General features: G+C 38.3%; 2 protein-coding genes across 4 annotated transcripts; both read right to left on the reverse strand.

Moving 5' to 3' along the window:
- Window positions 1-687: 687 nt before the first annotated feature.
- Window positions 688-8113, reverse strand: adap2 (ArfGAP with dual PH domains 2). 3 transcript variants are annotated; one of them, XM_042505697.2, is made up of 11 exons: window positions 7827-8113; window positions 6494-6618; window positions 6287-6378; window positions 5628-5716; window positions 5250-5362; window positions 4341-4490; window positions 4141-4224; window positions 3501-3563; window positions 2624-2701; window positions 2289-2517; window positions 688-1173 (listed from the first exon to the last, which is right to left on the reverse strand). In XM_042505697.2, the coding sequence occupies exons 1-11, from the start codon at window positions 7912-7914 to the stop codon at window positions 1148-1150; spliced, it is 1137 nt and encodes a 378-aa protein (XP_042361631.2). In that variant the 5' UTR covers window positions 7915-8113; the 3' UTR covers window positions 688-1147. The 3 variants fall into 3 exon arrangements, with proteins under 3 accessions (XP_042361631.2, XP_042361630.2, XP_042361632.2); XM_042505696.2 differs by having other exon boundaries at window positions 688-1176; window positions 7827-8112; XM_042505698.2 differs by having other exon boundaries at window positions 688-1176; window positions 6494-6665; window positions 7827-8112.
- A 665-nt stretch (window positions 8114-8778) lies between these two features.
- atad5a (ATPase family AAA domain containing 5a) lies at window positions 8779-27590 on the reverse strand. Its single transcript, XM_042505476.2, has 22 exons — window positions 27193-27590; window positions 25725-25788; window positions 23285-25035; window positions 22119-22197; window positions 21801-21959; window positions 21024-21168; window positions 20276-20533; window positions 19600-19748; window positions 19120-19273; window positions 18105-18425; window positions 17775-17871; window positions 17523-17605; window positions 17300-17436; window positions 17045-17222; window positions 16247-16414; window positions 15514-15747; window positions 15340-15404; window positions 14988-15177; window positions 13700-13815; window positions 12780-13618; window positions 11827-11985; window positions 8779-10682 (listed from the first exon to the last, which is right to left on the reverse strand). Exons 2-22 carry the CDS (start codon window positions 25773-25775, stop codon window positions 10604-10606), a joined length of 5412 nt encoding a protein of 1803 aa, XP_042361410.2. The 5' UTR covers window positions 25776-25788; window positions 27193-27590; the 3' UTR covers window positions 8779-10603.
- Window positions 27591-27950: the final 360 nt, after the last annotated feature.

The raw sequence follows: 27950 nt of genomic DNA on the forward strand, positions 1-27950 counted from the left end.
ATATATATACACACACACACACACACACATATATATATATATACACACACACACACACACGTATATATATTATTTTAATTATTCTAAGTTCTTACTCAATAATTGTCCACTGTCAACATGTGATTGTTTTTGCCTATAGCTCTAATTTATGAACTGCATTTATTTATTTATCTATTATTATTATGATTATTAATATTATTATTTTAATAATAATATCATTATTATTTTTGTTTATTATGTAATTCATGTATTGGTTTGTTTTGTTGTTGTTTTTTAAAACTGATTTTGTGTGTCCTGTCGATGAAATGCTAAGCACACTTGACGTGAAGTATAAAAAAAATAAATTAAATTAAAAATACATAATCTTATATAGAAAATAAATATTTTATATTTTTAAAAATATTATCTTTTTCATTCCAAAAGAAAAAAAGTTCAAAAGTTACTATGCATCAATATAAGTTGCAATCCCAACCTTCAATGGGCAGCTCAAACTTATTTTAAGGATAATGAACACATCCATCATAGATTTCTAATGTTCTGTTTGTAATAAAAGTGCTACTGAAGTCATATGTGCTAAAAAAATTTAAATCATAGACAGCATTTTAAAAATGCTGTTTATAAATACACACACACACACACACACACACACACATATATGTATGATTTTAAACCAAACACAAATGTTTCTTTAAAAAAAGTCATTTATTTTTGAATGAAATTTTAAATTGTATGCTTATTGGAAAATATATAACAAAAACTGAAACATAATTTTTAAAAAATAGCATGTTGACTGCAGTGGCTGTTAAGTATGTCCTTTCTTCTGTCACAATCTAACAGTTTAAATCCTGTAACAAAAGAATATTTTTATTGGTTAAAAAAAGTGGGTTTTACATCATGATACAGCATTAAGTCTAGTAGGATCGAGCATCAGATCCAGTGTCAGTTAAAGTGAGTGGATGGAGGTGTTTAATTTACATTGTGGCAGAGAGCACAGCCAGAGTCGAGATTCAGCGCTGCGAGCAAAAGGTGAGCAGTCAGTGCAGCGACAGCAGGTCACTGTTCATCTGCTGTGCTGCAGTAGTTCAGTCACTTGTGTTTTCAGCTGTGGTTTCCTCACCATCATCCTGTTGACAGACCTCTCTGGAGTTCATCTTTTATATTTGATGTTGGCTTCTACTGGAAAGAGCCACAAGAGAATTAGAGTGGGGTTATACCACAGCAAATTGGCTTTATTTTTATATATATATATATATATATATATATATATATATATATATATATATATATATAAATAACATGGGAAGAGGGCGATGAGCAACTTAAGAAATGGCTCAAAAGAAATACGTAAAAAGTCACAAGAAAATTAAATGAAAATAAGTAAAAGAAAAAAATGAAAAAAAAAAATATATATATATAATAAAAAAATATAATATTTTTTTCTGAAACATTATTTTAAATATGTAATCAAAACAGTAATAACTATAGTTTTCTGAAGATTTTCCCCTGATTTTTGATAATATCTACTACCCCCAAGCTAATTGTCTGATAATTTCTTTGTCACTTTTTACTTTTTTCTGTTTATTTGTTTGTTTTTGTTTTTCTGTTGCAGTTTGTGGGACCTTTCTTGCCAAGTTACTCACTATGTTTTTTTCTGTGTTTTTGAAAGAAATCAAACCAATTTTCTCCGGTTTCAGAGGTTTAAACGCCAGTAAAGGGCGTCTTAAGACAGCTGATGTTGATCCAGGTGTTAGAGGGTTGAAATCAGCTGGCATTTTCTCAGATTTTGGATTTTTCATGCTACGCAAGAAAAACAAAGTTTTCTTTACAAATTCAATGCAACACAGGGTGAGTGACTGATATCAGATGATAATTTGAGGGGTGAAGTTCTCCTTTAATGATTCTGTGGTGGCTGCTCTGGATGGCCAAAAGGATATAATGTGGAAATAAAAAGGTTTTATGTGTTGTGAATTTCAATCAACCCCTGTACAATAATCTCATACTTTATTTTACATCCTGGTTTTATTATGTCTTCATGTCTTCAATGTCTTTTCATGTGAAGCGTTTGATGCATGTAATTTCTTTGTTCTAAAGCATGTTGGGCTGCATTTCGTATATGAAAAGTGCTATAAAAATATAGTTTATTATTATTATTATTATTAGGCAGACCAAAAAAATGCATCAACTTGGAAGCTTTCACACGGCAGGAACGGGGAATATGTTGTATGTGTGAATATTAAAAAGCACAGTACAGTGTTGACATGTCGGCAGTACTTTCTAGCTGAGCTTACTGGTGTAATCCTGCGGTGCCATGGGCCTGGAGAGGACCTGTCTGAGGGCGTCCAGCCACTCTCTCTGCTCCCTCTGCTGCTCGCACATGAAGACAAACTGTCTCTCAGGCGTCTCCACCATGACTCCACACTTCCACTTGTTTCCCCGAGCATGTTTTGGGACACACTCCCTCACTGAGTAACCTTTTTTCTCTGTGCCGATGAAAATGACCCCTAACTCCTCGGCGTCCTGCATCCACATTAATGAAAACACACACGTTCAAACATAACGATGGTTAAAGTGCTGGACAAACATCATTACAGCAAAGCACTGAGTTAGAGTGAGAAGTCCTCACCAGCTGGCCTTTGAAGTAAAATAACTTCCTGTTTTGAGAGTCCAAAATAAACCACCTTTTTTTGAACGGCTCCGTTTGCTGTTAAAAATAAATGATTAAATAAATACATATATGAAAATAACATATTTAATGCTTCACATGCAAAATTACAGCTTAAATTTGAACATTTTCTATCATACAATCGATTCTTACAAAAAATGTCATTCAAGTGTTTTGTTTGTGTGTGTGTGTGTGTGTGTGTGTGTGTGTGTGTGTGTGTGTGTGTGACTATGTAGGAGGAACTGAAACACTCAAAGGTACTGTCATAAATATCTCTGACTCTGCTGCAAACCCTGAAAATCTTTCAAAACCCTTTTGAAACCTAGGCAAACTGTCTTGATTTCTCTCAAAAAAGTTGTGAGCAACTTAAGAAGAAATGACCCAGAGATAAGCAAGAAATTATTTTTAAAAAGTACAAGAAAATTAAGTTTTTTAAAAAAGTTTTTTAAAAAAAGAGAATGACCTTAAAAAAATGCTAACAAATTAAATAATTATGCTGAAAAACAGAATGTATGTGTACAGTTATGATAATTATAAATGTAGTGATTTGCAAATAATTTCCTACTTTAAAAATAATAATAATTTTCTAAATCTACTCATTTCTTACAATTTGTAGGACCAATTTCCTCTTTTTGTTTCTGAAAGAAATCAGACCAATTTGCTCAATGTTCGAAGGTTTAAATACTGAAAACAGTAAAAGAAAACTGATGTCAATCCAGGTTTCAAAGGGTTAATGCATACGCACATTAAGCAGAGGTTGAGTGCTGACAAAATAAATGTACAAATAAATCATAAAAGAGTCTGTAAATGTTTAACTTTTTCTTATTTAGCAACTCACCAAAGGCCCGGTCTTTTCCATGTATCCCTCTTTGAGGTAGTTTCTTGTTATCTTTGGTATCAGCTGACAAAGAGGCATAAAAGTACACAAGTTTTAGTTTTTTAAAACAAAAAAGTAAAAAGAAGCAGTTTTATGTTCTTAGTACTCCAGCTAGTATATTCAGGTTTCTTATAAATGGAATATGCTGTTTAAATGCTTAAATGCTGATCATAAACAAGTTATTCATGTCCATGTAAACATACTCTACGTATGAACACTGTTAGTGTCATGTAGTGGTGAGGCTGCAGATTGCAACCAACTGAAACTTGTGTGTCAAGCATGTAGAACCACAGTGGCCGATGTGAAAACGTAAATGGCCCAATGTGGAACCAGTGTTTGATTTGTCCACTCTGAGCTACTGTAGAAACAATATGGTGGACTCCATGGACAAGGACCCGCTCGGTATGAAATCGTACATGAATCATCCTGAGGTAACAAAAAGACAACAACTCCTATTTTCATTTATCAATATTATATTCCACTTCTGCAAATGTATATTTCCCCCTAAATGTTACACACTGGACCTCTGAGTATTTAGTGTGCTCTATCATGCAGGAAACACTTTGTCAGTTTGTTGGTTTTGAGGATGTCTGACACCTACTTCTTCATCGCTTCCAGTTGGGTATGCCGTCCTCAGGTACGCATAGCGTGCAGCACGAATGACGTTGTACCATGTGACTATTTCCTAGAGTAGAAGAAGAAACCCTGAGCTTCTCCACAGCCCTACTGTATGACAATGAGCGGCACAAAAGACTTGCTGGTTTGCTATTATTTATACTTCAGATGATCATGAAGTCCCACCTCAGGACTCTCGTGATAAACATAGAGGTTTCTGGTGTGATCGTTCTCCTGGTAGGTGATCTGCAGCCCATGAGGATGACCAATCTTCTGCGGTTGAAAGGTGGCGTTTAGGTCTTTGATGGCGATTACGGCTTTCGGACCTTTGGACTCCTGGATCACAAACATATAGACATAAAGATGTGCACTTCAGAGTTTGTAGAAAGGAAACAACAACGTGGTTTGATAAGCATGAATGCAGTACATTTATTTAAACCATGATTGCAGCATGGCACTATGAGTGGTGTGTCAAAGCCTGAGCAAATTGCCTTGATTTTTTTTAATTTGGAGAGAAGGCAATGGGCAACTTAACATGAAAAGGCCCCAAAAATTTAAAAAAAAAAAAAAAAAAAACTCCAAAAGTTACAGAAAATACAGGTATGAAAAAGAAAACAAGCAACTAAAAGGAAAAGTAAAAAATAAAAATAAATAAGAAAATGATCTTAAGAGAAAAAAAAAAAAATACTGTTGTTTTTTCTGTAACATAATTTTAAATATAGAATTAGAAGATTCATAAATATAGTTTTTAAGAACAATAATATTTTTATGGATGGGAGTGCCATTTAGTTCCATTATATTGGAGAGAAGGCAGACATCTCTACAGCCGATATCTCAGAAAAATAAACAGAAAAATCTAGATTTATAAATAGCTCTATTGGTATAAGGGGAAAAAAATGTAGTTTTTCATTTTAGGGTGAACTGTCCCTGTAAGCAGGGAAGACATCTAATCAAATCACTACATATGCTTTTGGATTACACACATAAATAAGAATAATATTAACTCCACATCTTGTAGCATTAAGGAATTTAAACGGTTTAATTTATGCCATTCACAGCGACGTTTGAACCGTTTTAAAGCTGCAGGGAACTCACATCTTCCTTGTTGTAGTAACTCAGAGTGAATTCTCTTTCTGACAGAACAAACTTCCTCTTCAGAAACTGCGTATTCTCTTTCCCTTTCTTCCACAGCATCCCTTCATAGAAACCTGTTATCAACACAAACAAAAAAACAAATAAAAAAACAGGTGTTTCAATGAGCACGTCTTACTAAACATGAAAAAGTGACGTAACATTTTTACAAAGAGCAGCAGGCTTTCAACTTTCACTTCCGTGCTGTTTTGTTGTGCAAAGAACAGGTTTTTCTTGAATAGTCTGAATGTTTGTGAGGAACCACATTAGCTTTACACCGACAGACTGACACAGATTCACGCTGTACAGTTGACGTGTGTTGGAAAATGTGGAAAATATCACCTGTGGTGTATGGAAGTGGTGGATACTTGAGTTCTCCAGTGAATTCCATCCTTTCATATTTAGCCCGAATCCACTGCTCTCTTAACACCCTGCAGTTTAAGGAGAAAAATACAGATATTATTGGAAAAAGGCCAAATAGGTTAGCAACTAAAGAAGACCTGACCCAAAACATAGCTAGAAATTTGAAGAAAAAAACTAAATCTAAATTATTATTATCATTAATAATGATAATAATAATAAAGAAAAACAAAAGAAAAATTACCTGAAAATTAGCCAAAAACAAAAACAAATGAAAACAGATGGAAAGAATTGCCTGAAAATGTTTTTTAAAAAGTACAATGATTCTGTGAAATAATTTGAATTAGAAGTGGTGTTCTCTAGAAATTCTTTATTAATATTTTTTTTAAATCTACAGATTTATAGCACATTTCTAGCCCGATTGTTTATTGCCTTTTTTTTTTTTTTACCAGGTTTTTGGAAGAAATCAAACCAATTTGCTTTAGGGTTTAAAAATCTAAATACTTGTGAAAGGTGTCTGAGCAGAAATGCATTTGTTTTTATAGTCAGTAGTTGCACTTCTCTCTATTTATTGTGGCATTGCACCGTCAGCAGTTGGCACAGTTATCTGAAGGATGTCATCATCCTGGAAATTTACTTACATACAGTCATTTTCCTGGGGTCGATAGTAGAACGGTGGAACAGCTTTCTCATACAGATCTTGGGCGCTGGAATTGCCACTGGATTTCATGAACTTCTCAGGTCCCAACCAAAAAAAATATATGTGAACATTACACATTGGACAAAGCAAATTCACCTGAAGAACTAATAGGTTATTGCAGCAATAATGAGAAAAGTGGGGACTATACCTCCACCAGCTCATCCTCCCAGAAGTCCAGCTTTATGGATTTGACGCGGCTGGACAGGCTGCGATGGATGCCGGAGCAGGTCAGACACACAAACACACCCAGCTTGTAGGATGCCCACTCTGGATCTGAGGTGTGCAGAAGAGCCCCCCATGTCCCATAAACTATTCCCATGCTGGAATATTACAGTGTTAAGTGTCATGTGTGTCCTCTTAGACACAACAATTGCATAGACTATTAAGACATCCCTACTAATAAATTGCTTTAAAATGTTTTATTTTAAAAATGGGCAGATATTCTGTTAAATGATCATGCTTTCCGGTTTTTGATTGAATTAAAATTTCAAAATATTTCTATAGTTTTTTTGGTGTCTATAGCATTTAAACATTGTGTCCACCAACACCCAAATGCACAGCATGACTTTCATCAGAAACCACTTCATTTGAAAAACATTTGTGTGCATTACATCATATTTCTTAATGTGCCGTTCATATCTACTGAGTGGGTCCATGGATGTAAAAAGGGACATGTAAACAGCGTTTAAAACCGGGACATACCAATAAAAGTTGCTTAATGGCACATTAAACTAAAAAAAAAAAAAGCTTGATTTACGCTGTATGAAGTTACTCAGATCCCTCCACATTGTAGAGCCCAAAAAGCAAGCACAGCTGAGATTTCCGCCAGCTGAGCATCTGACATCTGGTTAAGCCTTCTGCCAACTTGAATGGGAATAAAATGATTTAATTGTGCAGTTCTACACTTTCCAAATGCCATTGCAGCAAATGGATCAAATATTTTTTTAAAATTCAGATAAAAAGGCCAGAAAAAGCACAAGAAAATAAACCTGAATTATCCCCCTCCAAAAAAAAGTTATTAAAAAAACAACAACCAGAAGACAACCTTAAAAAGTTCTTGAAGAGTAAGAATAATTCTGCAACATAATTAAAATGTTAAAATAAAATGTGATACAGATAATTGGCAAAATGCCAAACATCGGCCTGAGTGTTGATAAGTACCATACTCCAAACTACCACAACAATGAATTTGGGGCTTTTCCCCACTTGGTCATTTTGCCTTGTTTTTATGACAAATCATTAACTTTACAAATGACAACAATGACAAAACTTTTAAATTGCAGTGTTAACCTTTTAAAAATATAAATCAGTTCAAGAGGGGAACTAATTATTTTTAGGGTGTGAACCACTAACACATACAATACAACAGTTTCCTATAAAATAAATTTGAAATGCGCTTTAAAGTTCAAATTGAGCCTGTGAACGTGGTTTATCATCATTAACGTCACAGTAAACACCAGTGGACTAACTTTCACACTCACCGGCCGCTCCGCAGTCCGCGCACCGGCTGTTGGTCGGCAGCTTCAGCAGTTCCAGTAACATCTTCTTGTTTCGCTCATGGTTTGCCATTTCACCACAAAGTCTCGGTGTCCTCTCAAACTAAAATGAATCCCGCTGTCTAAACCAAACATGGTGGTCACATAGTTTCCCACGTGGCGAAACTTACAAAAGCTGCATGGAAACTGGAACTTGCGACAGATGAAGTTTTGGATGTTTCACCACAGCGCAGAAACGGACCTCCCTCCTCTGAAACAAAGCTCATGTCACAGTGGGTTGTCCTTTATAGCTCTGTGCACTGTGCACTCCCAAATACAATCGCTGATTGGGCATTCATTCATGCCTCCGCGGCCAGACTCACCTGAAACCGGTCCAGCCGCTGTGTTAAGGTGTTTACAAGCCTCAGGCTGCCAAAGCAAACATTTCAGGTTCTGCAAGACCCCTAAAAATATCATCAACCACACCGAGGTCAACTCAGAACACACCAGCAATGTTTTAAACTGGAAATGAACCCGTCAAAACCGCTTTGAAAATTGGTTTGATTTCTTGCAAAAACATGGTGAGATGGCAATATCAGCTTAACAAGATGTAGCACAATAATTAGCGAAAAAGAAAGTTTAAAGAAATTACCTGAAAATATGTAAAGTGAAAAAAAAAATCCCAAGAGTGCTAAAAAAAACTATATTATTTTATATATTTATACTTTTTTTCTGTAACATAACTTTAAAATTATTCTATTAATAAAAATGATATAGTTTCTTAATTTTCTCTTTTTTAATGTAATTGTGTTTTTTTTATATACCTACATTTAAAACATTTTTTATGTAATTTTCTTGTCACCTTTTACTCATTCCTTGCAACTTTTGGGACAGTCTGAACCCACCTCAAGAAAACTGATGATTATCCAGGTTTCAAAGCACACACATGGTGAGACTATTTATTTATTTAGTTGTTATAAACCTTTATTTGGTCACAACAAAACCCCTCTGTGAATAATGGTTACATATTAAAGGAATACCTCAAACACTAAAATGATAATTTGTGTATCAATTACTCACCCTGTTACGTTAAATTTTGAAGAACACTGTTTTACTCACAAGCGTCCCCACAAGAATAACAGAAAGATGGAGAAAATACTGGTGTACACAGGGCCATTTTAGCAACAGTATACAGGTAGTGTGCCTTAACTTTGCTTTAAACGGCACACATTTGCCCAGATACGCTACCTGTTACAGCTCGAGAATTTTGTGGACATATTTTAAATACCGCTTTGACATCAAAATTAACACGTGGGTATTTTAAACCTGCTAAAAAAGGCTATAAACTCTTTCCAATTGCCAGCACAGCAGAGCTGTGTACACAGCTCTGCAGCAGACAAGTATGCCTATTTGTGTGTGGGTAGTGTTTTAAGGTGCGACACGTTTGACATCACGGACGGGCTTGCAAACAGTAGAAAGCAGCATGGACAGAGGTCTGTGAAAACTTAATGGTGGTTACTTTTCTTTATACATCACTTACTTTATCAGTCTCTCCTTCAAACTTTCGATCAATATTTTCGCACTGCTTAGGTGGAGAAAGACAATATTAAGTGTCAGCGCGTCATTGAATCTCACCAGTTAAGGGGCTGAAATTATCACTTTCACCCGAGTGTTGTGTTTTCATCAATAGTGATCGTAGCCAGAGGTGATTAATACCATGCAGTCAACTGAACCCGGTGCGAATGCTGCGAAGCGAGATATGAGTGGGTGCTAGCATTTTTTTGTGCAGCGCAAAAGAGGCTAAAAAATAAAATTTAATGATAAATAGTTAATACAGTTTAAGCCCAGGATTGAGGCACCCTTTTACTTCAATTCATCAAGAATTTTCTTCATCTTTGGATTCCCTGTTCACTGCAGAGGCACGTGAGAACGCAACACAGGGTAATAATTGATATACAAATAATCATTAAGGTGTTAAGTATTCCTTTAAGCCTGGATGAAAAAAGATAAAAACAAAAGTTTTTTAAAAACAAAAAACAAAACTGTGGAATATGAAGGGGATATAGGGTTGACAAATATGGCAGAACTTTCTGTCAAAAGTTGTCCTCCATTTATGAACAAACTCCTGAGTGTATCAACAGTACTTTGTGTGGAGAATGACGCTTTACAGAGCCTTTACAAATTCTATTTTACATGTTAATCTCTTACAAATCATTAATGGTACATACTTGCTCCTCAAAAGCAATTTCTACATGTTTAAAAAACACTTTGCAAGATGCAAAGGCTTTGATGTATAAAACACTACTGTACAAAAAAAAACAAAAAAAAACCCACACACACACTCCAGCACAGCTTAATATTACAAAAACCATGTAAAGTAGAAATCTTTAGTGCATTTTTTTTGAAAGCACCAGAGGATGTGCTGAATCAGGCATTTGAGGTGATTTAGCTGTTCGGCCTTCAGGTGAGAATACGTTTTCTGTATTTTGTGATTCAGTCATTTCCATCTTCAATGTGTGTACACTTCACTTTAACAGTCCTTTGTGCGCACACACACACACATACACGCACACACACATCTGCCCAGCTCATTTCATACTGAGGTCAGGATCATAAAGAGGCAAAAGGCAAAACTTGATTTACGTTGTTGCCTAAGTATTCATCCTTTTACCACAACATAACCTGCAAAAGTGTGCTTTTTTCTAATTTAACAGCCAAAAACTTCTGGACCTTAAAAGCGGCCTCTGAGTGATCATGTGGACGTGTCTGATCTCCTCTGTGGTTCAGGGAAAGTCGTCAGCAAGGTGCTGCAGAGTGCTCTTTTCAAGACCCAGGTGGATCGCATCAAGGTAGTGCAGGAACCTGGAGGAAGAAAACAAAAACAGACTTGCATTTGTATGAGTTGTTTGCTTGCACTGCATCTTGCACACAAATAGAGTTGAGCTTTTACTTTTACACATTTATTTGTAGCCAGTCATGTGTACGTACCGGCTGCCTGTAATGAGAAACGCTACCACATCCTGCAGACACTTAAAACCAAGACCTGATGCTGCCGGCCGAGAGGAAAACCACACGGGTGCAAATTTATCAGCAGGGAACAAGGTGACAAAGGTTAACCCTTTAAAATCTAGATGAACATCACTTTTCTTGTGCAGCACAGCACTAAATTTTAAATGCAACATATTTCATGTGCAACATTTTTTTTTTTTTTTTTAAAAGCTGGAGCAACGTCACTTTTTTGCGCTGCGTTTAGACGCCTTTTACAAGCATTTAAACTTTTGAACTTTGAGCAAGTTAATGTGGCTTCTTCCAAAAACTTAGGAAAAAAGGAAATGAGCAACTTGGTGAGAAATGTTTAACAAACAGTAGATTCAGAAAATGCGTTTTAAAAACTATAGGGAAAATTGTCTGGGGGAAAAAAGTGCTTGGGTAACTATATAATAATTACTTTTTTCAAAATTATGTTACAAAATTACTACAAAACACACTTTTCCCAGATCATTTCCCCGTTGTTGTTGGCTTTTTTTAACTTCCTGTTGTTAAAAATAATTTTCAGGTAATTTTTTTGTACGTTTTAATAATTTCTCTTCCCATGTTTTTGATCGAACTCAAGCCAATTTGCTCAGGTTTCAAAGGATTCAAGAATACCCCAAACAATGTATATTCAAAACTTTGTGTTAATTCCAAGACCTTTCCAGGCCTGGAAAAGTTTTTTTTAATATTTCAAAGCTTTTCCAGGAATTTCATGAAGATATAGCCTAAAAACATTGTGATATTCTGTTAAAGCCATATCGGCTGGCCCTATGTGTTTATGGGTGAATGTGATATTTGGTGTAAAAGCACTTTGAGTGGTCGGAAGATTAGAACAACACTATACAGCTCAACTTTATCAGGCTAATTAACAGCCCCCAGCTTGGCATTTTGTCATACAAGTCAATTATCTGATTTTTTCCTGAAAGGTAACACGTTTTCACCCCTGAACTAACTCTTGTTCCTGCGTGCTCACCTCCGTTTAACCTTGCCCTGCTCCTTCAGCTGCTCTGATCTGCAGATGGTGCGAAGGGTCGGCAAGTAGTCCAGAGCGGCTGACGGTCTGTTGCACAGAGCGCCAAACACTCCTCTGGACATCAGACTCTCCATCACTTCTCTCCTCTGCTGGACCAACCTGGAACATATAAATACACATTATCTCTCTTTGAACTGGTTATCTGGTCACGGTTGGTATTCATTCGGTCTCTGGCCCATTACACCCTGACCGGGCCACAGCGCATGAAGTTTATATGGTACAAAAGTTGACAACACAAGGCAGGTTTCCATTACTGCGCAAAACTTAAGCGATATTTTCAATATCTGCGAGATGGCAGCATTTCCATTGAGTGATGTTATGTGACTTCCCTTGTGATAACATTCCCATAAGCATGACGATGGACGTTCAAAACATTAGCAGTTTTATTTCTATTGCAGCCACCGCACCAACCGTCAATATTTCCAGTCGAAGGCCACTTAGGCGTGTTGTGGAGTGATAATGGAAAGGCAAGCCCCTTATACATGGGAGCGGCCACCTATGAGGGATTTCTGGGAGGCGATAGTTCACGATTTCATAGATGAATTGTGGATTCAAAACTTCTAGATGATCCGCTCAGCTTTTGAAGTTATGCGATGCAATAACACCTCTTGCAGCGCCTGCTGCATCATGCCCGAGGGAGACAGTTCCTACCGACACGTGCATGGCCACAGCATTATGTCATGTAAAAGCAGTTTGGCAAAAATGTGGCTTTTTCAAATCGCCTGATATACCACTTCACGCCAGCATAAAAACTTTTGAGCGATAAAGGGTAGTTTTTTGTCAAAACTGACGTGTTTCCATTCAGCGTGTTTTAAATTCTCAATTTCAATTTGCGCAATCTGAGAGTTAAAAGAAACCCACTTAATGCGTAAAGAAAGAGGAGTAAGACTCACTGTGGTTGACAGGGACCGTCCTGAGTGAAGCTGTAACTCTCACGATGAGCGGCCACAGGGAGGGTGAGTTCTTCTGCAGCCTCCTTTCGCAGCTCTCCTTTCAGCTGCTGAGCTTTATCCCAGGCCTCCGCTACCGAAACACGGCACCTGTGGAAGCTCAGAGCCTCCACAGCGGCCGGGATCTCCGAGACATCCTCCCAGCTCCCTCTGTCAGGCTCTACCCTCGACTCATCTGTCATCCCGTCTTTCACCACCGCACCGACCGACGCCCTTCGTCTGTGACTGTCCCTCTCTTCTGAATAACCAATCAAGGATGAGTCCATGTATGACATGTTGTCTAAAAAGTCAGCTATCGATTCCAGACACTGGGAGACTGGGAGACTTTTCGCTCGCTCCTCTGGAGTCAGTGGTTTCCTCTTCACCATCTTTGAAACTAAAATCTCTCTGACTTCTTCCTTTGCTTGAGGAGCGACCTGCGGCTTGCAGAGAGACAGAAAACTGTCTTCTGAGTCCGAGTCCAGTCCACCCTGGTCGGGTAGACAGTGACGCTTCTTGTTCTTCCTCATTCTGTCGGACACTTTAACTGGACTGCCGTCGTCTGAGCAATCCGCCGACTCTGCCGCGTGCAGTAACTTGGCATGGGATGGCAGCTCTTTTGGATTAACAGAAGGATGTTCTTGTGATACAGACTCAGGCTGATCCAGTTTGAGGGTAGAGATAGTCAACTGTGTGAGTGGCAGCGGTAAGAGAGTCTCCATGTTGGAATAAAGCAGGTCCACTCCTCGTCGTTTGCCGTTTGCCAGCAGCTCCCAGCACGTCTCCTCCCTCAAACTCTGACTCTGTTGACAACAAAACTGATCAATTGCGAATTAAAAAAAAAAACTATGTTTTTACTCTTAGCTGTGTAATGAGGCGTTTACCCTGAGCAGCTCCCAGACGTCCCTCTCAGGTTCAGCCCTCGGCAGGCCCAGCATGCTCTCCGTGCAGCCGGTTTCACAGTGAGGGAGAGCAGGTGGGACGGTCACATCACAAGTCTCTGTAAGAGGGTAAAAGTAATTTATAATAGTAACTTTATTGTATTACGCTTTTCTGAATACAATTACAGAGTGTGCTTTAACAAATGACATGAGAGAGAGGGGGGGAATAAAAAGTAAATAAATATAATATTGTCTAGGACAAATCCTACTAGTCAGTTAAAATCCAGGTTAAAAAAGGTGATGTTTGAAAAAAAATACAGATGTTGTGTTGATTGCGAACTGCACTTCATTCCACAATTTAAAATATATCTAGCAAAGCAGCTGGATGCTTGTGATATTGTAAGCTCACCAGTGGTGTTGTGGTAGTTGATGAGATGGATGTACAACACGGTAGGGTTCGACAGATTACTGAGCACACTGATTATCAGGGCTGATATTTGTTTTTGTTGTCAATTTTGTTTTTTATTTTAATGATCACTGATGAAATCAATTGATTAAAAAGTGCAAAAAAAAGTGTCTGTATGGGAGGAATTTTCACCTCAGGAAGCTATTTTTATTTATTCATTTTTTATTAATATTTTCACTTGACTTTATGAAAAGAGTAATTGCTGAGAACTTGCTGTATATGAAGAAAGTTTCAGTTTTGATTAAAAATGTCCTTTTTAAATAAAGTTTAAATACATTTAAAATTAAGTTTTGTGTTGGAGTTTGTTATATTCTTAAATTCTAAATTTCAACAGAAATATTTTAATTTTTATCATAAATGCATATTGATTCAAAATATTGGTTATCGGTCTCATTAAGCACTAATTATCAGTGTCAGTATCAGCCCTGAAAAACCAATGTCAGTCGACCCTTACCACAAATCACGCTATAACCCATCATATCTTTGATGTTTCAACTTAGATTGAAAAATCCAGATTAAAAAACACACATTACATCCTACTGGCCATCGCCAAAAATGAGACATTGCAATGAGATAGAAGACAAATCTCCCATTGTCTGTTGCTCTCAGAGGTGAACAGCTGTATTCCTCTAGAGGGGATAACTTATTCACTAAGGAATGACACATTTTTTCTATAAAATATGGCAACCTTTTATAAACTGTATGGAGTATTTTTATGGTAAATGTACATCAGTTTCAAATATGGGTAATCGGTCTCATTAACCACTAATAACCGGTATCAGCCCTGAAAAACCAATACTGGTTGACCACTTCTCATCTCCTTACCACTTTTGCCACTGAGAGTCAGCGGCCTGGTTACGTGGCGGCCTCCTGCACTGCGAGTCCAGAACTGCAGCTGCAGTAAACTCTGCCTGATGTCACATCCATTGAGTCTCAGCAGAGAGCTGACATCCAACAGGTCTGTCCTCACGTCCTCTGTCAGACACAACAGCCTCAGGAAGCTGCCCACATCCGGCTGCACCAAGAGGACAAAGACAACTGAAACACTGACTGATGCACAAAATAAAGACTTCTGATAAATGATCTCCCACATGATTAGCATCAAAAGATCAAAGCCACATTGAACCCATTCAGTCAGTAAGATCTAAGAGTGAAACTGCAGAAATGATTCACTCACCACTGAGGGCGTTTTGAAATGGATCTCTTCAAAGTTGCCATCAAACATGGTGCTGAAAGCAGGATCTACAAAATGATTAAGATTAGATTTAAATTCAAAATTTCAACAAGAGAATAGACAAATCTGTTTAACACACCAAACTGTAAGACATTTGACATTTCTCCTTTTACTCACCACTGGTAGTGAGGATGACTGGCCTCTTCGTAGTGGTCATAAATGTCTTGATGGCAGCTAGAAACCCAGAGTCTTCCTCAAAAATAACATCCACTTCTTCAAACAGGATAAGCGACGTGGCCGTCTTCTTGCTCTGTTCTTCATTGTTCTTCTCTTTAGGGGTTGTAGATTTGACTGCAGGGTCTTTTTGCTTACTAGCACCTTCATTTGCTTTTATGGCTTTCTTGGAAGGAGCTGCATGAAGAGATGAGGAAGAGAGAAAAGAAAAAGCAAATTATTTGCTATCAAAGTCTGATAAAAAAAAACTCTGAATGGTTATTAGGGATGCAAAATATTGGATATTTTTTCCTGATTTTCGATATGCCAAAGTATAACGACTTATATGATCAATAACCAATACAGATATATCCACTTTGTCCCACCCAATTTAGTGATCATCAGGTCTCTTCTGTAGAGGGATTAACATCATATTAAGCAAACTCTTATCGTGATGGCCACCATTAAGGCATAATATACAATGCATTCATTCATTGGGCAAAATAAGAAAAATACTGCATCTTAGAGTTGATGTTTGTACATGTTAACTAAAAAAAATCAGTTTGCGATATAAGCAGAAATCAGCATGTTTGCCATTTTTGACATTTCATTTTAAAGCCAATATCTGCTGATACCAATGATGTGTCGATTATCGTACATCCCTAATGGTTAACCCTTTATGCACGTAAACATTTACCAGTTTGTTCATTCTTCTTAGTGTTGGGTGGCTCCTTGGTGGTGGGTCGGCCCATTTTGAAGAAGTTAGCTAAAGAGGTTGGGGCCAGGCTTCCTCTTTTTGCACATCTTGGGGACTGGGGATGTTTCCTTGGAGAGGACACGACTCTACGAGGAGAGTTGAGCTTTCCTGGAAAATGAAGCAATCAGCAATTAATTTTAGTTTGGATTCATCTTGATTTAGAGATGCATCAGCAGCTCGACTGGCCATGACCAGTGACCAACCAATGCCTCTCAGATACTGCCAATTCTGTGCAAATTACATTTACATGCATGTGCTATATGATGATCATATAACCGACTATTGTCACAGTCGCTGCAACCCGCTCTTATTCCCAGGTTGTCAAACAGCTTTGTAATGCTTTGTTTGTTATTAGAGAAGCTGAAGCACTTTTTTTTAGAGATTTGTTTGAGTGAGAGTGAGAAAAGGTCCTGTACCCTGGTGCACTTCTCAAGAAAGTTAAAGTTATTGAATAGTCAGGGTCTTATTATTGTTATTATTATATATAACTGCTGTCAAAAATAGCAGAGAAAGAAAGAAAAAAATAAAGAAAGAAAAATAATCCGAATCAAAAGGTCAGACTTTTTAAAAAAAAATCGACAAACATGCAAGAAAATTGAAATCAGTGCATCTCTACTTGTAATGTAATATTCCTGCTTTATTTAAATCCAACCACAAACAAAATACATATAAAACAGATCCTCTTACGAGCCGGCAGCTCATTAGAAACTGTGCTATCAGTGTTAGCTCTGTACATACTGGGAGAGGATCCAGGCTTGAGAGTGCCAGCGCTGCTGCTTGTGCCGTAACTGTTGAAGTAGGTGGGTTTGTGGGCGTTGACCCCCTGACTGTCCACCTGGTGTGACTGAGTGGCTTCCTTCAGCTGGGAAAGAATCAGACGGCCACTCCGCTGAGACGAAGCATTCACTTCAAACACCTTGAAAGACCAGAGAAAAGTTAGGAAATGAAGATGCTACTTTCTACACACGTGTCCCAGTGATGAAGCTTTTGTACCTTGAAGCCCAGCTCCTGGGCGCAAGCATAGACTGCAGCAGTCTTTCCAACTCCAGTGGGTCCTGTGATAAGCACAGTATTACACAACGTGTCCTCGTCATCCTGGGGGTCCTCTTCCCCGCATTCCCAGTCCGAGTCTAGAGACAAAGAGCCAACATGCAGTTAACACAACTCCTCAAGCTGAGTTACTGAGAAAAATAAAAATATTTCTTTAATCTCTCACCGTTGCTGCCTTCCTCTTGTTTCTTGTCTTTTTGTTTTTTTCTCTCTTCTCGATCTGTGCGGAGTTTCCATTCCTTTAGCCAGCTGTACAAAAAACATTCACCCCAACGTTACTGATAAGAAGTCAACGGTACCCCCAACAAGCCCATATTGTGCAAATGGGCTGACACTATTTAAGAGTCACAGTGTAAAGCAGATACGGTGGCTGCTGTTTTACACAGGTGCAGTGACATTCGACATTTTAGTTTCTCACCTGTGCAGCCGTCTCACTGAGGCAGTGTTTCCTATGATGTCACTGGAGTGTTGAGGCTGATATTTGTCTGTCCATAACACGTCCTCCTTCACCACATCTGCAGGACAAACCAAAGACTGAGTTTGAGGATTTAAGTATTTGCCAAATTACTATATAACAGCAGATGAAGTTAAGATTTGGGATCCATTCACATTGAATATTCATGTTTAACATTCGACTGATTCAGCTGACATGATTCAAAGTTGCGTTGAGCCCTAATTGATTCCAAAGCTTACAGACAGTTATAAAAAAAACCTGGATAATTCAGACTAAAAAAATGTGATACCTCACCTTTATTTCCAGGATTCTCCCCCAAAAGTGGCTCATCAGTCACAACCACACAGTCGTCTTCAGACGGGCTGGGAGCAGATTTGACTGAAGGTTTCTCTTTCTCATCCGCCTCCTCCTCTGGCCTTGATCTCCGAGATCGTCTCGTACGGCCTCCCCTTTTCATTGGCTCAGGCTCGGGGAGTTTCTCCTCTGCACAGTCGGCGCGTTGCTTCTTAGCGACCTTCCCTGTCATTTCCCCCTCATCATCCGTCCTCTTCCTCTTCCCTCCGACTGGTTCAGCAGGCAGTTTGGTGCTCGTGACTCTGTTTACAGCCTCTGGTTCTAGTGAGGAACATGCAATGGATGTTAAGAATAAGAATTTGTTCATTTCAATTTTTTTATAGTCTCTCTTTTGGCTGGTTTGTAAAGATTAACCCCTAAAAATTTGAGCGAGTTGGCTTGCCATCTTTCAAAAACATGGGAAAAAGGCAATGAGCAACAAAAGAAACAGCCCAAAAATTAGCAAGAAAGAAAAGTTCAGTAAAATGTAAAAATTGAATTAGTAAAGGAAAAAAAGTAAAGGAACGCTGACTGGAAAAAATATCTACATTTTACTTAAAATAAATAAATAAATCCAATTAAAAAAATTTTCTTCATGAGACATTTTCCTCTAGCTAAATCTACTATTTTTTTTGCATTTTGTGGAATATTTCATCCCCAAATTACTTATTGCCATTACCCCCATGTTTTTAAAAGAAATCACACCAATTAGCTAAGTGTTCAAAGGTTTAAATACTTGTGAAAGGCATCTGAAAGCAGCACATGAAAAGTGATGTTGCTCAAGATTTCAAAGGGTAAAATAATTAAAATACTGCCTGAATATTGTGTTTTGAGGACACATTTAATAACTTAAAATTCTTCTTGAACATGTCAGTAGATAAATGTAGGGTAAATAACAGTCTGAATAAAACTTTAAAAGCAACCTGATGCTTTGCAGTGCAAGTTTTCTCCTGTAATAACTGCCTGTCAGACTGACCTGAGGCTGTGCACTGCTGCTGTTGGTGGTCAGCGCGTCTCTTCAGGAAGCGCGAGATGAACGTCTGAACAGGAAAGGAAGGGTTAGAGGTGCCGACCTCCTCCGTTAGAAGCTGACGAACACTTTCAGAGATCTCAGGCCTCCAGCCTGAACCCTGCAGGAGGAAAAACATTGTTATTAAATATTTTGTTTGATGTTTATCACCAGTGTAGCTCTGAAAATCCTCAAAACACCACATCCGTTTTGGGCCTTTTATAGAAGGTTTAATTCACCACAAACCACAAAATGCACAAAAATACAAACAAATTGGACAGAAATAAGAATTTAAATGTGTTTTTATGTATTGTTTTTCTTTATAAGCCTTTTAAATACAATATACAGGAAGACAGGTAGCAGATATAAACTACACTAATCTAAGATTCTGATCCTGCTTGACATCTAACTATGTAGTTACCTTCATCATGAGTCATTTCAACGTACCCGTTCAGAAAAGGCTCTCGGGGCGGGTCGTGTCTTCACACAAAGGGAGCCACTAACAGACAGACGTGGTTTGACAGTTTGACACCAAACCTCTTTCAGATGACACAGTAACGAAGACTCAGGCCACAGTAGACTCCAAAGAGGACAATCTGTCAATAAACAACAAAAACAAGTTTTATTGGGTCTCCATCCCTCTGGATTTACTAGTCCTTTATAATAATGAAAATAATACATAAAAAAACAACTTAATTATTTAACCCCTGTCCAGCACCAAGATTTGCTAGGACACAAAAGCTCACTTCAGAAAAATGTATATTATATTATGAAATTATAATTATCAGTGCTTTGATGTTGGAATTACATTAATGCTGTAGGTGGTCAAGGACGGACTAATTTAAATTTCTTCATAAACTGCTGGGTAGCTTGTGAATTTAACCCCAGGATCACAAAAAGGTTTATCTTCACCTGTAATAAAACAACATAATCTATTTGTTGAGAATGTTTTGTATTAATATCAAAAAAATGTAGTAAATTAAATAGTTAAATATTTTCCCCTGAATTGTGGTGAAGTAAAAATATTAAGAATCAGCAAAAAACAATGCTCAAGTAAAGTGCTAGTATCCATTTATCCGTGATCGCGTTAGTGTCAAAGGAAGATGATCAGTGCACTTGTTACCGTTCGGAGGTTGGTTAATGTGAGTAACTGGTTGAAAGGAGGAACAGGAGAGAGAGTACGCCTCCTTGGTGGCAGCGGTTTTGGCCATTTGTTTCCTAAAGGACTCAGGCAGGCCACTCTTCAAAAACTCTCTGCGCGCCCTGAACTGCTCATCGTCCTGGGAGTTTTCTGAGCCCTCGCGGCTGCTGTCGTCAAAGATGGAAATCACCGCAGACGCCTTCCGAGCAGTTTTCTCTTGGCTCAGCGAGGCCCCTTTGCCTGTGGGAGAGAAAACACACCATCATTAGATGAGATTAAAACAAAATTAGAGCTTCCCCTTTAAGTCGGAGATTCGAATCATCAGTAGACTGAGATTGCTTCAAGTCGAGCAATCTGTTTTTTTGCTAGTCAGTGTGCTGTGCAGTGTACTGGGCTGGTTTTGATCTCCAGATTTTGCTGTGCGGCACAGAGGAAGAGAGAGAGACTGCTCTTCTGCTTAAAAGTGGTGAAAATATAGCTAACAGCAAGTTAATATGCTGCCATCTCTGGCTTTTGTTTGATACCTAGTGTGTAAAAATGTTGTTGCATATATACGACCGGCCCTTAGCGCTGTTAGCTAGTTTACTACACTTCATAAATGCTGCTGTCACACTCTAAGTCCCACAGAGCCCCGTTCAAACTTCAAAACTTTGTACGGAAAACAAAAAGAATTCCTAATTCTGACTCAGGTGCAGCCTTCATCAAAATGACAAACAGAGAAAAAGACTACCTGGGACAGCCTTAGTGTCTTTGCCAACAGGTGCGGCTTTTCCCAGAACTTCATTGAGACTACGTAAAGGCTTCTGGGTTTTAATCTTCGCTGGTGCTTTCTGAGGAGCGTCAGTCTCCTCATCCTCCAGGCAGATGATGGAATCCTGAGGGGGAAAAAATATAATGACAAAAATAATAATCAATCAGTCGAGTTTAATTAAGGTTTGAACAGAACTTGGTAAAAAAAAAAAAAAGCTTTCAAAATGTGCCCTTTCTTCTTGGAATAACTCACAGAAGGACCTGAAATTGTCCGAGCTGATATCTATGAGGGAATTTAAGTCAGTTTCATGCTTGCGTATTTGTGATGTGTGACAGTTGTATTTTACTGCTTGTATTCATTGATGTCTTATGATTCCCTCTTGAGAAAGAATTTGTGATCAAGGTGCAACATGAATAACCTGATATACGAGAGCGCCCACATTTAAACAGCAAAACAAAGTCCCCTACATAACTAAGATGTATGTGTGCAAGTTAAAAATAGTAAAAACAATTTCATGATGTCAAAAGATAAAACACTAAATTTACATATATTAGGATTTTACCGTATTTTTGTGTTGTGAAAGTGTGCTGTTGTGCCAATGTAGAAGACCCTCAGAGTCTACAATGTTTACAGCCAGCTCATTGACAAATTTGATCAATTTCAATACAACACAAAGATCCACATCCATCACAATAACAGCAGTGTAAACTTTCCCATCAACACTGTGAAATCTGCTTTGTTTGCCTTTAGCTGTACCTCATCTTCACAGTAGCTCCTCTTGGTGGAGGTTTCAGTCCGTGACGAACGCCTTAAGGTGCCCTTCTCCTTCTCTGCCGTTTTTTTACTCTGCTGAATCACTTTGGCTTTCTCCACCAACTTCTTTGCCTGCCTCCTTGTTTTAGAGTCAGTTGATGTCTGAAAAATATAAGAATCAGCATCAGCTTTCGCTTACACAAACAAGGAATTTGACTTCAGTTAGCTTTGCTCTCAATATACAGGAAATTAAGCTTTAAATAGAAAAGTAAAATAAAAATAAAAACAGATACAAGCTGAAAAAGTTTAAAAAAAACTTACTTTAGTAGCCGCAGAAGTGTTTGTGCCACTTTCAGCCTTTGTCATGGACATATTCTGATGGACTCTAGTAAATTTAATCCTTACGAAAAAGAAAACATTGAATTAGAGCATTAAAAAAACAAAAGCATCATTAAAAATTGAAACTGAAGACACATACATATACTCTCAGCTGCCACAGAGCTAAAACTAATGCTGTCTAATCCTAATCATAACGTTCATGAAGGTTTTAATATTCATACTATACTATAATATTTAATATTTATACTATACTATATTTACAATATATATATTTTAATAGTTATACTTAACATTAAATACATACTGGAAACTGATAGAGTTTTCTGTCTGTGCTCTGCATTCATTTAATCCGTGTTTTTGCAGATTTTCTGAAAGCTTGCGGTTGCGGACGAAATGAAGCAGTACCACCGGAGATCGGTGGGGCAGTGTAGCGACACACGATTGTAGGAGACGACAGACACTTTTAAAAAGGAAGGAATCTAAAATGCAGTGCACATGTTCCAATGTACTTAAAGACCTCACAGACCACAGCTGTCTATGACACTGCCTCCGATAAAAAAGTACATTGATATAAACTCCTTCGTCTTGGATCGAGGCAAAAGAAACTTGGTCAGAACATCCCTTATAATAGTATTACAGATATTATACAACAATGTCTCGCTGTACTAGGTCCCAAGACTATTTTGTCCTTGAAAATCAGTCTGTTAATACTGTAATCGGGAAATTGGCTTTTAAATATTAGGCCCCACACAAGTAGAACAACCAGCAGAAGCTCTTAAAATTAGGCGCCCAAATCCCTTTTTATCAATTTAAATCCCCGCTGACTGACAGGGTACAGTGAATGCACGTGTTTTCTCCGACTGATCCTTTGTGTTGATGTTCTGGGACTACCTGTTGATGCAGGTACACACACAAAAACACACAATGCAGTGACTATTGTGTGTTTTTGATTTAATGTGCACTTTAATATCGACCTCATTTCTCACGTTTTATCCATGTATACTGTGGCGTGCTTTTGTTGTTTTACATGTAATTTTATCAGGGCGTCCTTGTAAAAGACAGCTTGCTCTCAATGGCCCTCTCTGTTTAAATAAAGGTTAAATGAATAACAATTAAAAAAAAGTTAAATCATAATGGATATGTCTTACCTGATTGGACTTTCTTTTGAGTCCGGTGGGCACACTATCTCTGCTACAAAGACGCCACGCTTGGACTTTCGCGTCTTTGGGGTGGACACCTTTGCGGGGCTGTCACTGGGTAAAGCGGCGGCAGCATCCTTTGACTGGTTGTGTTTCCTGGTTTTCCTGACTGGAGTTGTTGGGGTGGACTCAGGTGCTTGCCTGACTACAGCCTCTCGTCTGGACCTCCTCACTGCTGGGACGGAGGGAGTTGAAGTGATGGGAGGCTCTTTTGTTTTATCATCTATCTCGATTACTGTGGCCGCCGTTTCTTCCACAGGAGCAGCGGCGGGTGAGCTGGTGACTGCCTCCGTTTGTTCTATTGGTTTCTTTTTGGCTTTTCTTGCTGGTTTCTTGTTGGCTGCTTTGTTTTCCTGAGAGACTGCAGGGACCTGCTCAACAGAGGCTGGATTTGCAGCGTCTTCTTCTGCAACTTTGTCTGCATCGTCCAAAGCCTTCTCTCCTTGCTGCTTCTTGCCCTGGCTCTTACCAGGTTTGGTTTTGGGCCCGTCCAGGCTGGGCTGTTTGAAGGCGGCCATGAACTGCTTCCTCTCTGCCTCACTGCACTTGGGCGTGGATTCACTCTCCAGCACGGCCAGCTCTAGATCTTCCTCTTGAAGAACCACGTTGGATTTACGCTTGACAGTCAGAGAGGCAGACGGGGGTTGGTGTGTGGTCTCTGTATGAGGAGACGATACCACCTCTGCAGGGCTCGTTGCCCCTTTTCTTCTGTTGAAGATGGAGGCCAACTTTTGCCCTGCGTTGGTTTTGTCCTGTTTGGGTGAGACTACATGTACTTCAGCCTGGATGGTGACAGTTCGGGGTGAGACTTGGAAAGGTGACTCTCCAACTTTTTCTTCAGCTTTTGAGATGTCCAACTGGTCAGTGTCCATTTCTTCTGCCTCTGATGTGATTTTACTTTCATCCTCTTTGTCCTGTGCGTCTTCCATGTCCTCTTCACCTCCGCCCTGACTCCGCACAAAATCCTCAAAGGAGATTGTTACCGTGCTGTTGTTTAACTGAGAGGTCTCATCCACATTGACCTCCATACTAACATCACACAAGGAGCTCTCTTTTTCCTTCTCCTCCGATTCTGAATGCTTTGCCTTCCTAGAATTTCGCGCTGCGGCTTTGACTTGTTTTGCTTTATCTTTTGAAGCGACAATTGGAGATAATTCAATAGTGTTCAGTTCTGGATTAAGTTTGACGTTGTTCTTAAATTTGGAACCATCTTCATCTTCTTTAACCTGATCATCATCGACAGTTTTAGTTGCATTCCTCTCTGATTTTTCCTCAGCACTGAGCTGGGCCATCAGGGCTGCTGTATCACTGCCAAAAACACCACAGCTGCTGTTTGCTTCTGCAAGTTCCTTTACAATCACACAGCTCGACTCCTCTGTGGAGCTAACGGCTTCAGCCTCCACAAGTTTTCTTGCAGCTTTGCTGGCCTTTCTACTCCGTCTCTGAGGAGGCTGTTTCACCGCTGCCTCTGGGCCGGTGTGTTTTTCTGAAAGCTGAGACGTCTGATGGTTCTCTTTCGACTGTTCAGGTGAGCTGGTCTTCTCTTTGGAGGATGGAGCCTTCCGGCTAAAGTAGTCCATGATGTTGTTGGAGCGAGGAGGTGAAAAGGGTTTCTCCACAGGCTTGGGCACAGGTGAGAAATAGTTTGTGATTGTCTTGACAACAGGACTGCCACCATCTTTGCGAGATTTCTTGCAAGGCTGTAAAATGAGTGACAAAGTTAGAGAAGTATTTCACTGCTGGAAAGATCGTCTTTCAAAAAAGCTGGGCTGTCTGTGCAGTAGAAAGACCGTATTCTTTTCAAAAATGTTATCTTATCTAACAGTTTTATCTCAGTTTTTTAGCCTCAGTTTTTTCAATACAGACAACAGCATGGCGTCACTTCTTGTTCCCAAATTCTCATATTATAGCTTAAGAGAGCACTAAAATGTGTATCTGAAAATATTTTAGGCAAGAAATAGGCAACCCAGTAACAGAGTCTTGACTTATATTTTTTCAGCACTGCCTAGTTATACTATTTAAACTGAGTTTGGTGTGTGTTTAAAAGAGTGGGTGTCTCTCTCAATCCACTTCTATAGTCTTTGTGATCGTAGTGGCAGAAATATTATTATGTCTATAAGTACAATTTGTAGTTTCGAGCAAAAGCCCGAGAGTCAGCTAAAATTTTAAGCTGAGAAATGATAAGGGAGATCTGGACGCTGGTAAGATAGAGGAGGTTTACTACAGTTCATTCACATATACAACCCACAATTTTAAGATGCAAAGCTAAATGAAAAAAGGGCAAAGTATCCCTTTAATCAAACATGAAAATGCTTAATAATGAATAAAAACACATTGAAACAGCTACTGCATGTGATGCATAAGGCTTAAATCTGTGTTGTAAACATACCTGAGTGTCAAAGTCCTCAATGACAGATGCCATAGCCACAACACCAGCCATAATGTGAAGCAACCTGAAGCAAAAGGAAACACTGTTATGCTCATGGAGAGGAGAGCAGAGGTTTGAGATAAAGTATTAAGTTATGATCTAACATTGTTATAGTTTTTAATAAGGTTTCATGTTTTAACACTTTGTTAAAAAAACAATGCTCTATGTGTGCATATATATATATACAGACACACACACACCTAAAATATAAATGTTGTGGAATAAAGATTAAATATTAAAGTATGTGAATGTCATCATGTATCAATAACAGATTTATTCATGGTGATGGTTTAGCATTTTTGAAAGGCTTTAGAGTCCTTCACAGTCTGTGTGAGGAGGCCCCAGGGTGTCTGAGGGTAAATATACTTTCAGATGAGAAACCTGAAGATCTTTAGCAGCAAATTTCAAATTAAACAGGTCTGTATGATGTGAAATATAATATGTAAGGCTGAATCATATTTTATTACTTTGCATTATTGTTATGCCTGTGTCCATGCATTAGGGTTGCAGCGGTATACCAGTTTCATGTTATACTTTGGTCTGAAAATTGAATATCAACATACCTTCTATGTTTGCTTACCCAAGGTAATGAAAAAAAAAATCAATCAGAAGAATCTCACTTATATATTTTAGCTATTTTCAAACTGAGACTTTTACACATACTTCCATTTTTATTTTTTTTTAAATGGTTTGAAGTTTTAGGTGTAGTAATAAGGTGTTGTTCAACAAAAAAAAAGAAAAACATAAAATTATGTTTTCATTCCTTTAAGTGTAATAATAATTCTTCGTCTTATACCATATATACTGTCATATGGCAATAAAGCAATGAGCAACATTGTAAGAAATATTCCACAAAACTGCCGAAATGGCAGAAATTAGTAGATTTAGACTGGTTTTTTTTAATGTAGGGAGAAAAAAAAATAGGCAGCGAAAAACAAACTTAACTTATAATGAAAAGGTTGCTCGGAACTCGCTGTATATGATGTTGAGCATTTCAGTTGTAATTTAACGTTTGCTAAAGGCATTTGAACAAGGTTTTGTGTTGCAGTATGTTACATTACCAATTGTAAGTATTGACAGAAATATTTTTATTTTCATTGTAAATGCATATTGATTGGTTATCAGTCCCATTAACTACTAATACTCTCGGCATCGCCCCCCCTACACCTACTGTAAACAGCTCTGCACAACACAAAGGGTTTTGTGAAGCAACATAAATACATACTATGCATGTAGTGAAGAGTTCTGGTTAAGCATTCAGCATAGAAATGATTATGTGTGCAGGATATTTCAATAATTTCATAAAGGTTTCACGAACAGCAACGTGACAAATAATAATATTCCTGACATGGCGCCGTGTAACATTAGCTCCAAGTTTTTATGCAAACTGACAGCGACTAGAAAAACAAAGGTCGAGGGAAACACTCACCGACAAAACTGAACTTGCTGTAACTTCGGTCTTCTGGCCTTTTTTTATTCACTTCTTCGTGTTTGTGAATAAACAGAAGCAAAGTTCATTGTGTGAGGCGGATAGTTGTGTGTGTTGCCACCAGACATAAAAATTTCACTGCAAAACAACAAGCTAGCAGCCGCCGGTAGACGCTTCTCTCAAAGCAGCTCCGCTCCTCACAGGTCCCCAAAGTGCCCCAAACATTTCCAAAAAGTCACCCACGGATATATGAACGCACAGGGAAACGCGTTAAACCGATATTGTCCAAACTGTTTCGAGCAGGAATTCAAAATACATGTTTCTTGACGTGTCTTGCTCTTTCAAAAACGCGCCAGACCCGTCCTAAACGAAGAGCGCCAAATATACGCGACCTTTGGCATGGCCGAATTCAACCAATCACAGGAGAGAAAACGCCTCCGTCATCGGCTGACGTAGTTCGCCCATAACAAAGATGGCGTGTGGCGTAGAATTTAATGTAGAGGGGGAAAGTGACAGCTACCCCTGCTGGCTCCGCCGAATATTTTTGAAATTGTTTTTATTAAAAACATATATGATTTATTTATTTTTTATTTTTATTTTTTTTTTTACATTTTGTTATCAAATGACAAATCTTCAGGGGAAAAAGATGAATTTAGTTCAAAATAACAAAAACAGCATAGCTGCACAAGAGATTGACTGAAACAGGTAGGTTATAATATAAAGAAGTTTGCATAAATCAATAGTTTTGATTTTTGAGG

Source organism: Plectropomus leopardus, chromosome 18 (genome assembly GCF_026936395.1).
Source record: "Plectropomus leopardus strain MGB_pleo_1.0 chromosome 18, ASM2693639v1, whole genome shotgun sequence".
Classification (NCBI taxonomy): Eukaryota; Metazoa; Chordata; class Actinopteri; order Perciformes; family Serranidae; genus Plectropomus; species Plectropomus leopardus.